This window comes from Canis lupus, chromosome 18 (genome assembly GCF_011100685.1).
Source record: "Canis lupus familiaris isolate Mischka breed German Shepherd chromosome 18, alternate assembly UU_Cfam_GSD_1.0, whole genome shotgun sequence".
Taxonomy (NCBI): domain Eukaryota; kingdom Metazoa; phylum Chordata; class Mammalia; order Carnivora; family Canidae; genus Canis; species Canis lupus.
Genome location: NC_049239.1, coordinates 13,154,299 through 13,170,009, shown reverse-complemented (window position 1 = coordinate 13,170,009; position 15,711 = coordinate 13,154,299). Strand labels below are relative to the sequence as shown.

The window sequence follows — 15,711 nt, the reverse complement described above, 5'->3', positions numbered from 1 at the left end:
TTATTCTTTACCTAGCTCCATGTCAGTAGATGTATTCCTATGCATCACATCAATTTCCTTTTACAGGATTACGGTGCTTTGGGTATAACTTGGGTAAGCACTTTCCCGCCCTGCGAGTACAGTGGGTCACCTAAATGCACCGAGATGTGTATTTAGTAAATCAGGCGAGCACTGCGAGCCAGGATATTTAGGTTGTTTTCTGCCTTTTTGAAACTGCCTTCCATGTAGTCCTTTGTTAAGGGGCCAGTGATCAATGGGCTTGAGTTTCTTCTCACTGGGAGTGAAATGTGAGGAGGTGATGACTCCCCAAGAAGTACTTAGCCAAGGGCAAGCACGGACTCCGCCCCTCGGGGAGCCAGGACTCCGAGCTGCACCTGTGCGCGGTTGTCATGGTTTCCTGGGTTTGGATCCAGTTCGTTCCCCAGCAAGACAGGGGGGAATGACTGTGCCCCTGTGGACACGGAGACCAACACTGCCTTCCCTCCAACATCTGTTGGCAAAACTGCTCTGAGCCCGCGGACTGAATCCACGAAGTCTTTAACCAACTGACTTGCCTTCGCTTTTCCACTCGTCTAATCAGTGGATAATGGGATGACTGATCGATTCGATCAATTTATTTAAGCAGGTGGTGCTCGAGGATGAATCGCTCTCTCAGCTGATCCAGATCACGTTGGGCAACCTGCTGTGGCCCCCAGCAGGACTGTACGCAAACCAAGCAAGACCAGCCAGGGCGAGCTGCAAGTTTGGAGTATCGATGAAAAGGCCTTTCTTTGAACAGGAGAAATGATGCTGTAACTTTTGTGTGTGAATTTACTCGTTTTGGATGTACTTTCAGGCATGGCGTACGCTCTGCTAGCCGCGGTTCCTGTTGGATATGGTCTCTACTCTGCTTTCTTCCCCATCCTGACATATTTTATCTTCGGAACATCAAGACACATCTCAGTTGGTAATTAGAAGCAACACTACAATTGCATTTATTCCTGTTTAACGTGCTTTAGCTACAGGATGGGTACGAGGCTTCCATACCTTTGTTAATGTTTTCCAGAAAAATAGGCCTTCAATGCTTCACAGGCTTCTCCCATGTGACGATGTAGTGGTTCTTCTTAGCTTTCAAAATACCATCTCTTTGGTTTTAAGTTTATACGTAGCTCTTTTTTTTTTTTTTTTTTAAAGAGGATAGAATTGAAAGATTGTCAAAATAACAGTCTACCTTCAAGTTCTAGCATATTTTCATTTTAAGAAATGTAATGAATTTGACTCCGTATTTAGAAAGTGGTCACTTCCAAAATGCAAAATGGGAAAAATATCTTTAAGGGGTCTTAAACCTCCTGTTTTACTAGACCAACTTATCATTTACTAAATTATGTTCATCAAATACATATTCATCATTTCATTAAAAACTGTACTCCTTTTAAGTCACTAATATTGGAAGGCTGGCAAAAGTATGCCAAAACTATTTAGAAACTAAGTTTGGCTTTCCTTCTTGGTATGGCTCAAAATAGGCTTATTTTCTGCTGTTCCTAAAATCTGAATTCTCTTTTGCTGGAATGTTCTAGTAAGTGAATGTTTTAATGCTATTTTGTGACTTTGACATTTATACTTGAGATAATTTTGCGCCTACATCCATCTGCTGGCTAGACATGTCTACCTGGACAATCCGCTTGAGACAAACACAATCATCAACTGTATCTCAACCCGTAGCCCCGTCCTTAGCTGTATAGTCCCCAGTACCTGGCGTATTGCCTTGTCTATGGAAGGAGATCAGGAAAAGGTTATTGATTGGAAGCACTTCCTCGCCTGGGAGAATCGATCAGTATCAGAGGCTTGACAACATGAGGAACATAGGAGCTGATTTTTTTTCTCTTTGGTATCCTATACGTGTAGACACTCCAGGTTCCTGGATTTTGGTACCGAGCCCTTCCAACTGTCAGAGCCTTCCATGACAAAAGGATAGGATCACCATCACGGATAAAAATATCAGGAGTGAATGGGAGAGAAGGAATCCTTTCAAAACACAGCATCTTATAGACTGGCATTTGATATGAAAAAAATGATTTGTCTTGAAAAGAGAAGAAGATAAGCTATATACTCTCTTTGCTGTCCCTATATCCCAATCTGGATCTTGTACCATTGTATTTATTTTAAGCATCATTTTCCTAATTAGCTGTGTAGGTTTCTCTTCGAAGACGAGCTGAGACCAGGTACTCAGATCCATTGAGATCAGGGCATAGGATGTCCTAGGAAATGAGCTTGTATGAAAGAAATAGGATAGAACAAGTAAGGATTCAGCTTGTTTGTCACCAGGAAAGGTTTCCTGGCAACTTCCCCCACCCCCGCCCCAACATGCATGAAGACCACGCAAAGACATGTTAGATAACCTTCCTGTGTAATCACCAAGCATCCGGAATGCCGTATTAGAACTGCCTACCTGCATGTCTCTCTTGCTCATTTCTGGGTCACAAGTGCTTTGCTTGAAATGTCTGCTTTGTAGCTTTCTTGGTGAACAAAAAATATTTTCTCAATCATAGCTAAGAATTTCACACGTCTAATCCTATGTAGACATGTTGAACCTAAACATTGGTGATGAATAATTATTAATTGATAGAGGCTTCTTTCCCCCAGGGCCATTCCCAGTGGTCAGTTTAATGGTGGGATCTGTCGTACTGAGCATGGCCCCGGATGAACACTTCCACACATCCAGCGGTAATGGCACTGCATTCAATGCCACCGTGATAGACTACGCGGCTAGAGACGCAGCAAGAGTTTTGATTGCGAGCACCCTTACTCTTTTGGTTGGAATCATCCAGGTAATGGGATTGCAAGTACAAGATGGATTAGCATGATTTTTATTTGAAATAACTGAGCGTGAAGCATGTGGACTTCGAGATTCATTTAAAAGCGAAACAGAGCAATTTATTGGACCCCCCCAAAGTTATTTTCTAAATTATATTGTTTTAGGTCAGATGCTGAAATAGTCAGCAAGACCCCACTTATGAAGGCTCGAGTACCATCCAAGTCAGAGACAGAAAAAAAAAATCAGAATAACATGTGTGATTCAAATGAGGATGAGGGAAGGGAAGTGTGCAGAACCAACAAAGGAGAAAAAAGTGTTCTGGTGAGCAGAGCCATGGGATCTGAAAGTTACAGAAATAAGCCACATGATTTTTGCTTTTCTTATTACATATATAGAAATACTTCAAGGTTCATATTACCGGAGTTTTCAAATTTTAGAGTGGTGGAGGGGCATGCCTACGAGTATTTTTGTATTATTAGCAGGCTACCAGAGTTTTAACTGATATTTAGTTTAATTCGTTAAAAGAGTCAGTCCTTCTCCCAGACAAACATTAACTTTTTCTTTCCTTCTTATACTAGTTGATATTTGGAGGTTTGCAGATTGGATTCATAGTGAGGTACTTGGCAGATCCTTTGGTTGGCGGATTCACAACAGCTGCTGCCTTCCAAGTGCTGGTCTCACAGCTGAAAATCGTTCTCAACGTTTCAACCAAAAACTATAATGGAGTTCTCTCCATCATCTATGTAAGTGTGGCTTCTTACTCTGGGGATGGCTCACTGAGAAAAATCTCTTCTTTCCCCTTTAACCTGCATCTGGAGAGCGTAAGTTGCCCCCATGCCATACTTTGGGATGCCATGGAAAACCTTCTCCTCCAAAAAGCAAGCAATAGAATCAGGAGTAACATTGAAGACAGCACATTTTACAAATCATCATTCTCAACTGGTCAGAGTGGTTTCGAAAGTGTCACTGAGGGATCCCTGGGTGGCGCAGCGGTTTGGCGCCTGCCTTTGGCCCAGGGCGCGATCCTGGAGACCCGGGATCGAGTCCCACATCGGGCTCCTGGTGCATGGAGCCTGCTTCTCCCTCTGCCTGTGTCTCTGCCTCTCTCTCTCTCTGTGACTATCATAAATAAAAAAATTAAAAAAAAAAAAAAAAAGAAACTGTCACTGAACTCAAAAATATTAATGAAAACAAAGCAGTATAGTGAAGTGCTGGTCTGGGATGCCGTGGACTTGAACTCCAGTGTCAGCTTGGCTTCTGATAAGTTCTAGTGACTGTAGACACACCTGGGGGGATAGTGGCTGAAAGCTCAGGATTGGAGCTGGGTGACCTGGAAGTCATGTCCTGACTCTACTAGTGATATGAGCAAATCACCATGCCTTGGTTTCCTTCTCTGCCAAATAGACTTGGTAATAATTATCTATAGTCATAGTTAAGTTAAATGAGGGTGTCAGAGAAACACTTGGCCCAGAGGCTGGCACATGACAAGTACTCGAAAAAAAGTAGTTAGGTTAAAATTATTATTTCACATGCCAAGGCTTCTTTTTTTATTTGTTAAATGAAACGACTGGAGATGTAGCTCTAAAGCCCTCTCTAACTGCAACAGTCCGTAAAATGCATAATGTAAATGTCTCAGCAATTATAGATGAAAAGGAACATTAGATTCAGAGATGATTCAACATGCAAAAGAGATGCAAAAGAAGGATGTAGATCACACTAATTAGATTTGAAAAAGTTCTTGGGCCTAAATATACGTTCTATATAAAACATGCTTATTGATGCTTGAAAATGATAATGATAGTAACATGATGTCATCCTAGCTTGGGGAGAATGATACTCTGCAAAAATAACGTGCTAGGCCTTAAGAATGGAGTTTAAGTCCTTTAACGACCCAATGGATTAGCTTTGAAAACAGTGTAAGGCTGTGTATCCATATGTAAAAATTAGCCAGGTGGTCAGGAGTTTGTTCAGTTCCACGACAATGTCGTTACCCCACATTGCTCTAGCCCTTCAACAAATACTGCCCAGTGCCTGTCACAGGCCATGTACCCCCTGAGCCCTGGGAATAGGTAAAGGAGGTAGTCTCACGCAGGGATTAGTCCGGGGCTTTGACTTTCAGTAGACCTGAATTGGAATCTCAGTTCCACTACCTACTACCCGCATGATTTGGGGCATGGGATATGTAACTTTTCTATACGTCAGTGTCCTCAGTTGTAAAATGGGAGTAATCACAGTAGCCACCTCTTAGAATTGCCAGGATTAAAAAGGATAATCTGTGTAAAGCACTTAGTACACTACCTGGCTCATAGTAAGAGCTTAGTCATTTAATTCATAATAATAATAATAACTGCTATTATTATTTTCGTGACTAAGGTGAACAGACCTCATGGAACTTGCAGTTCACTTCCCAAGGAGCCAGCCTATGGATGTAGGCTGTTTTTTGATTCAGTATTATTTTTGTTGTTGTTGCTTTTTTTTCCTACCAGGTGCTTGGTTCATTTTGAAACCTTCTGACTGCCTTTCTCTGACAGACTCTCTCACCTTTGCAGTCCGTGGCACGTCTTGCTTTTTTTTGGCTTTCATACCTTCCCTGTCAACTGTTCATTCATTTATTCCTTCATTGCCATTCATACAATTCATCTAAGTAGGTATTTAGACTACCTCCAATGTGCTAGGAGCTATTTTCTCCCTATACAAATCCACTGACCCCTGAATCCACCAAGATACCCCTTACTGAGTATATTCACCTCTTCGTAAACATTGCTTGGCCTGCATCCACACAGATCACAGGGGGCTTAGGCCCTGGCCATTCGGGGACCTCTGCAGATAAGAATAGTTCTTCTGGTCTCTTAGGACTGGTTTTTTTCTTTTAAGCTTTTATTTTAATTCCAGTATAGTTAACATATAGTGTTATTCATTACGGGTGGACAATATCGTGATTCAGACACTTCCATACAGCACCTGGTGCTCATCACAAGTGCCCTCCTTAATCCCCATCACCTGTTTACACATCCTCCCACCCCGCCCCCCTCTGGTAACCAGCAGTTTGTTCTCTATAGTTAAGAGTCTGTTTCTTTGTTTGCCTCTGTCTTTATTTTTTTAAGATTTTATTTATTTATTTGAGAGAGGGAGAGTGAGTGAGAGAGAGCACAAGCCAGGGGGAGAGGGAGAAGCAGACCCCTGCTGAATGGGGAGCCCCAATGTGGGGGCTTGGCCCCAGAACCCTGGGATCATGACCTGAGCCAAAGGCAGACAGTTAACTGACTGAGCCACCCAGGTGCCCCACCTCTCTCTTTTTTTCTTTTGCTCTTTTGTTTTTAAAATTCTACATATGAGTGAAATCATATGGTATTTGTCTTTTTCTGACTTAATATTGCTTAGCATAATACCCTCTAGCTCCATCTATGTCATTACAAATGGCAAGATTGCATTTTTTTGGATGGCTGAGTGATATTCCTGTGTGTGTGTGTGTGTGTGTGTGTACACCACATCTTCTTTACCAATTCATCTGTTGATGGACATCTGGGCTTTTTCTGTATTTCGGCTGTTGTGGACATTGCCACCATGAACATTGGGGTCCATGTGCCCCTTTGAATCACTATGTTTGAATCGTTTGGATAAATACCTAGTAATACAATTGCTGGATTTTAGGGTAGTTCTATTTTTAGCTTTTTGAGGAAACTTCACACCTGTTTTCCAGAGTGGCTGTACCAGTTGAAATCTGGAACTGTGGGACTTCCAGTTTTGTTTTCTTTTTTTTAAGATTGCTTTGGCTCTTTGGGGTCTTTTGTGGTTCCCTACAAATTTTAGGATTGTTTGTCCCAGTTTTGTGAAAAATGCTATTGGTATTTTGATAAGGATTACATTAAATGTGTGGATTGCTTTGGGTAGTACAGACATTTTAGCAGTATTTGTTCTTCCAATCCACAATCTTTCCATTCCTTTGTGTCTTTCCTAGGACTATTTAAGACAAAGCTTGCTGCAAATGATCCCACTTTGAAACAGGGACAAAAGTGACCAAGAAATACTAGGACAAGGTCAAAAATAGTTTTAAACCAAACACAATATTTTTTAAAGATTTTGTTTATTCATTCATGAGAGAGGCAGAGACATAGGCAGAGGGAGAAGCAGGCTCTATGTAGGTAGCCGGATGTGGGACTTGATCCCAGGAGCCTGGGGTCACACCCTAAGCCAAAGGCAGACGCTCAACCCCTGAGCCACCCAGGTGCCCCAAACCAAGCACAATTTTTCTGCGACTTATATCCTCTTGAACATTATTCTTGCAATCTTAGATTAGAATGTATCATGGAATTTTGTGAGAAATTCCTCCAGAGCAGTCAGGTTGGATGAAGATGTCTCAATCTTCCCCGTGTGATAATGCCTCTGAGCTTGCTTTTCAGAAAATGAGGGATCAGCAGGTTGGGAAAGGATTACAAAGGGTTGAACAAACCACTCAGTACTTGAACAGAGAATTTTTCTTATGACATGACCCGATGCAATCATTAATGAAAGAATCCTTCAACAAATGCAGAGCAGTAGTGGACTCCTCCAGGAAAAATAGGAAGATTGTTGTAAGATACTTTCCATGGCATGTAGCAACTTAACATGCCTTTTGTTAGAAGGTTGTACCTTGGATTGTTTCCCTCCCCCAACTCCTCCCCAAAAGGAAAACAATACGAAGAATTAGAGGAGGAAATATTGGGACAGTAAGAAAAACTAAAGCTCTAATTCACAAGTGCTGGAGCCACTGAGTATAGGTTGTAGAAGGGGGAATGACAGGATGTTGGCAGGATTCGGAATTGGTAATACTCCTCATGCACCATGTAGCTACTCAGTTATGTAAGTAAATCCCATAGCACATGGAAGAATGATTGTGTTTTCCTACCGTTACTTTAAATGCCTTGTCTCAATAGACAAAGGGAGGCTTTCTGCTTCCTTACTGAACTGATACCACCCCCTCATTTCTTCCTCTAATGAAGAGGAAAACACGGAAAAGTTCTGCCCAGATAATGAGAGTCTTGAAAGCCACCAAATCTGCTTCAGTACGTAAATACCAAGTCACTCTAGTAAAGAAAAGAACACTTAAAGGGTTGATCTCCGTATGGGCAGAAATTCTTTCTGGTAGGAGGAAATGCCTGACTGCAAGGGGTGATTAGAAAGGGTTTGTCACATTGATAAAGAAGACTTAAATTTGGCACCAAAAGTTAACGATAAATTTCCTCATGTGTAACATCAGGTGTATATTTTTTTCTGCTGGCTTCATATGCCCACGTAATGCTAGGCAAAGAAGGAAGAAATGATCCAAATGGTCCTAGAATTCTCCAAGCATGGTAGGAAATAGAGTAAAATATTTCCCATCATTGAAATGGTCATTATTAGGATTTGAACTATTCAGAATACTCGGTTGAAATATGGATTCATATGTGTATCCACATTTTAAATATATTTTAGTAAGTATTTTCATGGTAAACCAAATTAGAATTACTTTTCAGTGCTTTCTTCGAAACTCATTTCTATCATCTTTGAGTATAATCTGACTCCTTCAGTTTATGTAGGTTTTATTTTCACATAGACTAGACTTTTTATTGTAGAAATTTTCATAGGAGATGCCTCAGTATATAAGCAACAAATATATTTATATGCTTGTTTAATGCAGTTGTGTAATATAAACTGATTTTGGGTTTTATTGCAATTCATGTCACATTTTTAATATACCAAAGGTGTTTTTTTTATTCCAAGATATCCTAGATTAAATGGGAATCCTGAAGCAATCATTTTAGTAAGGTGAAATGTTTTTATGATTGGGATGGTTATCTGCTTGTTTTCAAGTTTGAGTTTTTCCCTCTTAAGTTGAAAGTAAACCTTTACTGTATAGACAATTAAGTGAAATATGGTGTCCTGCTTATGAATTAATGAGGCTCATCATCAGAAAATCGATGATTGAAAGGGCCAATACCATCATGACTCTGAGGCATGTAGGACTGTTGGCTCCTATGGCAGATGCCCTAAATTCTTGAGTTAGGGTGACCATTTGTGGTACTTCTACATTTTCTTTCTCTCTTTTTAAGAATTTTATTTATTTTAAAGAGAGAGAGAGAGAGCACGTGCTCTCTGGGGTTGGGGGAGCAGAGGGAGAGGGGGAGAGAATCCCAAGCAGACTCCCCACTGAGCTTGGAGCTGGATGCTGGGCTCCATCCTGTGAACTTGAGATCATGACCTGAGCCGAAATCAAAAGTTGGACCCTTAACCTACTGAGCCACCCAGAGGCTCTCATTTTCTCTTTTTCACACAGCTATCACTTGCTTCATCTTTTGCTATCACTGTATCTGCCTCTGGCAATTTTGACTGACTCGGGAAGGCAAAGTAAATTTGTTGGTACTGAGTTTAAAGCAAGAGCAAATATACCTTCTGAGTGAAAGTCTAAGAGGCTTCCTGCAAGTCGAAAACTTGAACTCTATCTAGTTCAAGAACTTGGTGGCTGTCTTTTGCTAACGTGAAAACTTCTCCTTTCATTCCCCTACCCTTGAATGTTGAATGTTTTCTAGAGAATTGGAGTTGTTGGCAAAATGACTGCTAGATCACTTAATGTTCTTTATACATAACTATTATTGGGTTGTCATTAAAATTACTTTAAATACAGCTTGTCTGTGAAATTAAGTAAGATATATGTTATAAGGGATATAAGATGCTCTATCCTTTATTTTCATATAAAAATATATCTATAAAACGACTCATTAAAAAAAATAACATTCACCAAGAGATTGTCTCAAAAAATTAAAGAATGCCTTCTTAAATCCTGCCTTCCACAGGACTGAAGCTGCTGGAACAAAGGTATTAGTGTTCTTCCCTGGGATTCTCTGTTTCTCTGTTGCTAATCTGCCTTGATTCCCAGAAACCTCCTATTTACAAAACAAGACGAATTAATTCTTGAGTTGGCTTGTCTGTCCACTTAGAAAGAATTGTTTTTATTTAAGTCGTCTCAGTTAAGTTTGAACTAAGTACCAAATTAATTTCCTAAAATTTATATTTGAGCTATATATCAATTCAGTAGCTTTGCTTTAGCATGAAGACTGGATTGATCCCTATGGATCTACATGTGAAGTCTTTAGGTATTTTTATGACCACCTATATCATTCAGGTTGGGGAAGAGTTTTACCTAAAATAATGGCTGATTGGGACTTTTTGGTTTATTGGTTTTTAGTCCCAATAATATCACATCAACACTATGAAATTAGCTCCCTTAATAGCCCCTTAACCACTTTAAGATATAAAGCTTTTCTCCAAGTAAAATTCAACATGCAATATTTTTTCTTTTCAAACATCTCATTTTTATTGTAAAAAATGCAGATAAACAAAAATAAAAAAGTAGAAATCACCCATGGTTTTACCACTCCAATTAACCATCATTAATAACTTGGTATATATAATATATCATAACTTGCAAAAACTGCATATTTTTAATGGTCTCTGTTTTAGCTAACACAAGAATTGCTACTGTCATTATATTTTTAAATGCTGTTTGATGATGATATGATTTTTCACAAGAGAAGAATATACAATTATTTTCTTTTTACAGACTCTGATTGAGATTTTTCAAAATGTTGGCAACACCAATCTTGCTGATTTCATTGCTGGATTACTTACCATTATCATCTGTATGGCAGTTAAGGAAGTGAATGATCGATTTAAGCACAAAATTCCAGTCCCTATTCCTATAGAAGTAATTGTGGTAAGTAAAACATGTAATTAAAAAATTTGCATTCATTAGTTCGACAAGAAAGAAGTTATAATAAAGACTTATTCATTCATTCATTCATTCATTCATTCATTCATTCATTCATTTGAGACGCAGAGAGAGAGGAAGAGACACAGGCAGAGGGAGCCTGATGTGGGACTCCATCCCAGGACCCCGGGATCACGACCTGAGCTGAAGGCAGATGCTCAACCACTGAGCCACCCAGGTGGCCCAAGAAGTTGTACTATATATAGAGAATATTACTCAGCCATAAAAAAGAATGAAATCTTGCCATTTGCAGTAACATGGATGCTGCTAGAGAGTAACATGCTTAGTGGAATAAGTCAGAGAAAGAGAGATATGAAGTGATTCACTCACATATGGCATTTAAGAAACAAAACAAATGAACAAAGAGAAAAAGACAAACACTCCCCACCCCTAGATTCTTAAATACAGAGAATAAACTAGTGGTTGCTAGAGGAGAAGTGGGTGGCAGATGGGGAAACATGAAGAGGATTAAGGGTCCTCTTATCTTTTTTTTCTTTTTAAGAGTCCTCTTATCTTGACGAGCACTGAGTAGTGTCTAGAAAAGTTGAATCATTACACTCTACACCTGAAACTAATATACTATATGTTAATTATCCTTGGATTAAAAAAAAAAAAGAAGAGACCAACAGGGCAGACTACCTAATGAGGAGACAAGAAAAAAAAAAAGGAGTTATTAAAACATGGAGTTTTTTTAAACCTCTTTTGTTTTATTTCAGACAATAATTGCTACTGCCATTTCATATGCAGCCAACCTGGAAAAAAACTACAATGCTGGCATTGTTAAATCCATCCCGAGGGGGTGAGTGTGGAGTTCCTCTTAGGCAAGACTAATATATTAAATCAGTACTTTCTATTTAAAGGAAACCTTTTATTATAAGCTGCATTTCACTGGTGCTCCTTCAATAGTCTTCTCTGTGTGAGATCTTCAAGAAACACCCATTTGTGCAAAGGATCAGATAGATGGTATGCGTGTATAGATAAAGTTCAAGCCATTTGTTGAAAAGTAGCTCCCACAGGCTCTGTTTTTTCATTTTCTTAAAATGTGGCAGGACATGTACAGTTACCACCAGACTCCTGACTTAAACTCATGTGTATAATTACAATATGATACAAATAGAATCACGGTTTGTAGCATTTATCAGAATGAGGACAATCTCCGTAAGGAATAAGGGACATCTGACCTAAGTTCTCCACCCATTAGTTTGTCCATCTTAAATAATAATTATGTCATTTGTTCCTATGAATAAAATGCATTATCTTCAAGGGAGGTTTTTTTTTGTTTTTTTTGTTTTTTTTTTTTTTTCAAGGGAGGTTTTATAGATGTTTGGTAGTTCGGGGAATTAGAAGAGTAAAGAGTTGAGTTCCTTTGTCCCCTTCTGTCACCACCTAGATCGATGACTGAGGGCAGGGGGCGGAGGGTCTCCTATAAAACTAGGGTAATGATAACTGGCAAATTCTTAATTTGGGCTTGTTCTGAAATGCCTGTGAGCTCCTCCAGGAGGGCTTGAGGCCTGTCGTCTTGTGTGACGCCATCTTTGTAGCATGGCACCTGTCCCGTAGGAGGGTCCCCGGAAATACGCACTGAGGGAAGAATAGCCAAGCCTCTGCTGTTATAAGTAAGCCATTTTTGTCTGATCTCGGAAACAAGTGTCATGACATCAACAACCTTCTAAAAGAAAGGTGAGGGAGAGACCAGAAAAGAGAAGGGAAAGTAGAGTGTTGAAGTGAGTTCCATGACAGGAAGGGGTACAAAGAGAAAGATGGTGCAGGCCACCTCTTTATCTCCTCCTGGCTTCAATAGTCCGATGAGGGGTAAAAGTAAGGTTGCTGTTGGCAGCTCCTTTTTCCCCACTGAGAGTCTGTATGTTAGGATCGCTTAGTCCCTCTCTCTCTCTCTTTCTTTTAACATAAACCAACAAGATGGACTGCTTTCTCATCTAAGTTGTAGTCTCCATTCTTTCTCCTGCCTCCTCTCTGAGCACACTGTGCCAGGGGTCTTGTCATCATGTTCGTGACCGTTGCTTTTGAAGTGACTTGTGCTTTGTACATGTACTTGAAAGTGTGGCACAGGGGGAACAGGAGCGGGGAGGCCAGCAAAATCACAGAGGTTTTCTCCCAGCTGCCTTCCGAGGGCCACTTTGCCCTTACAGTCCGGTGCTGGTGCATTTGCCAAACATTTGGGGCCAACCTGAAGTCAAGATATGCCCTTGGCATCATGTTTATCATGCCTGACTCTCTGTTAGGGGTCCTCTGGCCCTCTGGGACCCACCATTCCCTACCCTTATCTTTTCAAAAAAGTGTCCTAGTCACTCCCCTTCGTGGTATTATCTCATGATCAGGCCAGACATGGGAGGGTTGGCTGTAGCACACAGGGCCACTGAAGGGGGGCGCAGGAGATCGGGAACTACTCAGAGGTCATTAGAAGATGTCCAGCCAGGGCCCCAAGTGAGTGGCTTGGGGTAAAAAAATTGGCACTGCTAAGATCCAGCAAGGTAGTACAAACGGACGCAGGTGTGTGGCAGATGTAGGGGCTCCCTACATTTCCTGAGTACCTACTATGTGTGTAGGTACTAATGACTTACACCTACCATACTTCCTTTACTCTTTCCAACACCCTAGAGAAGAGTACATGGTCTCCATTTGACAGCTGAAGAAACTGGGACTTCAAATAAGTTCAAATAACATGCTCCAAATCAGTTACTTACAGAGCGATGGAGCCAGCTTCTGGGTCCTTGGATTTCAAGTCTCTGTACTTTACACTGTGACCCGGGGGAATCAAGGACCTGGTAAAAGGATCTGGAATTGGAGAAGTAGGCAGACAGGCAGGCAGTGGGCATCAGGTCACAATCAAAGGTGAACTCTGCAGGACTGGCAAGTCCTCCGGACAGACCAAATTACCTGAAGTAGGGCTGATTGGGTCTCAGGAAAAAGTCACAAGCCTGGTTTTAAGAAGTGAGGTCCAAGCTCATGTCCAGAAAGTGGAGGTGTGATCCAGAGTCACTCAAGGGCTCGATCAGGGTTTCTAACATCCTGTCCGTCTACATAGAAGATCCACTCCTGAGCCTACTTGTGGGTCAGGATGTGACATAGATGAAAAGGAGTTTGGGAAGTAACCTCACCTCTGGGGAGAAGAAGGATCCAGGGGTAGAGAACTGGACAGATCTTGTTACGTAGGAAATCAACAGTCCTACCTGGGCTCTACTAACTGATACCGAGCACATCACTTCACTTGTCTGGACCTCAACAAAAGGAGAGAGGTAGATTCAACCATTTCCAGGCTATCAGGACAGCATATCAATTTGGATAATATCAGGTTATTAGCTATCTCTAAACTTCTATGGTTTTCTGTAAGCTCTTATTTCTGCTTTAGTACCTCCCTCTAATTAGAGGGGGAAAGTGTAGTTTCCTATTAAGGGAAATTCAGACATAAGTGAGGTAAGTGAGGGAGATTATTTGGTGTTTTTTTTTTTTTTTTTTGGGGGGGGGGAACATTTTTTGGCTAGGGACCTCTGGATATATACCCGGTGGATAGTCATCAAGTTATAGGTACATGACAGTCATTCGCCCAGTTTTCATATTGGGACAACTGCATGAGTATAAACTTTCCCTTTCCTTCCCTTTTTCCTTTCCTTTCCTTTCCTTTCCTTTCCTTTCCTTTCCTTTCCTTTCCTTTCCTTTCCTTTCCTTTCCTTAAATATTTTTTTCTTTATTTATTTATGATAGTCACAGAGAGAGAGAGAGAGAGAAAGAGAGAGAGAGGCAGAGACACAGGCAGAGGGAGAAGCAGGCTCCATGCACCGGGAGCCCGACGTGGGATTCGATCCCGGGTCTCCAGGATCACGCCCTGGGCCAAAGGCAGGCGCCAAACCGCTGCACCACCCAGGGATCCCCTCTTCCCTTCCCTTCCCTTCCCTTCCCTTCCCTTCCCTTCCCTTCCCTTCCCTTCCTTCCCTCCCTCCCCTCCCCTCCCCTCCCCTCCCCTCCCCTCCCCTCCCCTCCCCTCTCCTCTCCTCTTTCTGGCTTTTACCTCCAACATGGGGCTTGAACTCACAACCTTGAGATCAGGCATCACATGCTCTCCCGACTGAGCCAGCCAGACACCCCTAGGTTTATCTCTTTACATGGTTTATAGAATAGTTCTGATATGTCAAACAGTAGTCCTTCTACCCCACAGTCACTGGGAGGTCTTAGTCATTGTGATTCTGGAGCATTCTGATAATTACGTAAATTTAATCTTTTCTACATTCAAGATTTTAAATATCAGGGCTCTTAGACATGGATTTTTCTATTCAGCTATTTTAAAATCTTATTATTGTTTGTTTCTTTAATCAACCCGACATCTCTTCATGCAAGGCAAACCCCATTTAATGGCCAGACTATCTTTTAAACTCAAAGGCCTTTAAGATAAAATTGTGCAGGAAGAAACACTAACGTGTGAAATGGCATGATATTAGAGAATCCATTAGGACAGGTTTATTCATGTCAGAGGTGGAGATAAGGGAGCGTTCGTAGGCTCTGGAAGAGGGGTCGGAAAGTCAGCTGGTGAGCTAGCACCAACTTCTAGTTAAAGATTGTAAAAGACTTACTTGTCTCAGTGTGCTTTCTCCCCTTGTGGCCAAGCACTTTCATGTCTGGCCTGGGGTCGGGTGGATATAGGCTGTGGTGAGGTAGGAACAGAATTGTGGTCAAATCTTCACTGCGTGTCTTTCATTTAAAAACTCACTAGGTTTTTGCCTCCTGTACTTCCACCTGTGAGCCTGTTTTCTGAGATGCTGGCTGCCTCATTTTCCATCGCCGTGGTGGCTTATGCTATTGCAGTGTCTGTCGGAAAAGTTTATGCCATCAAGTATGATTACGCCATCGATGGGAACCAGGTATGGTCACCCATGTGCTGGACCGCTTTTGTAGGGCTGCAAAGAAGAAAACGGAGCCCACAGGGTAGATTTTGTTGTCTGCTGAAGAAGGGATCGGTGTCTTCCACTGGCCCTTATCGAGCTGGTTTCCCTCTTATGCACACTCATTTGAAATTATTACTATTTTTAAAGACTTTATAAACTTTATTTATTTATTTATTTTTGTATTTTTTTTTATTGGAGTTCGATTTACCAACATATAGCATAACACCCAGTGCTCA

At 41.1% G+C, this 15,711-nt stretch overlaps 1 protein-coding gene across 2 annotated transcripts in view; it reads left to right on the top strand.

Annotated features, from left to right (window-relative positions):
* Positions 1-15,711, top strand: part of SLC26A4 (solute carrier family 26 member 4) — a 50,282-nt gene that overhangs the window by 9,528 nt on the left and 25,043 nt on the right. For both annotated transcript variants that reach the window (XM_038562693.1, XM_038562694.1), the window contains 6 exons: positions 836-946; positions 2,623-2,807; positions 3,373-3,537; positions 10,371-10,523; positions 11,294-11,376; positions 15,304-15,451. In XM_038562693.1, the coding sequence (XP_038418621.1) occupies positions 836-946; positions 2,623-2,807; positions 3,373-3,537; positions 10,371-10,523; positions 11,294-11,376; positions 15,304-15,451 (845 nt within the window). The remainder of the gene's footprint in view (positions 1-835; positions 947-2,622; positions 2,808-3,372; positions 3,538-10,370; positions 10,524-11,293; positions 11,377-15,303; positions 15,452-15,711) is intronic.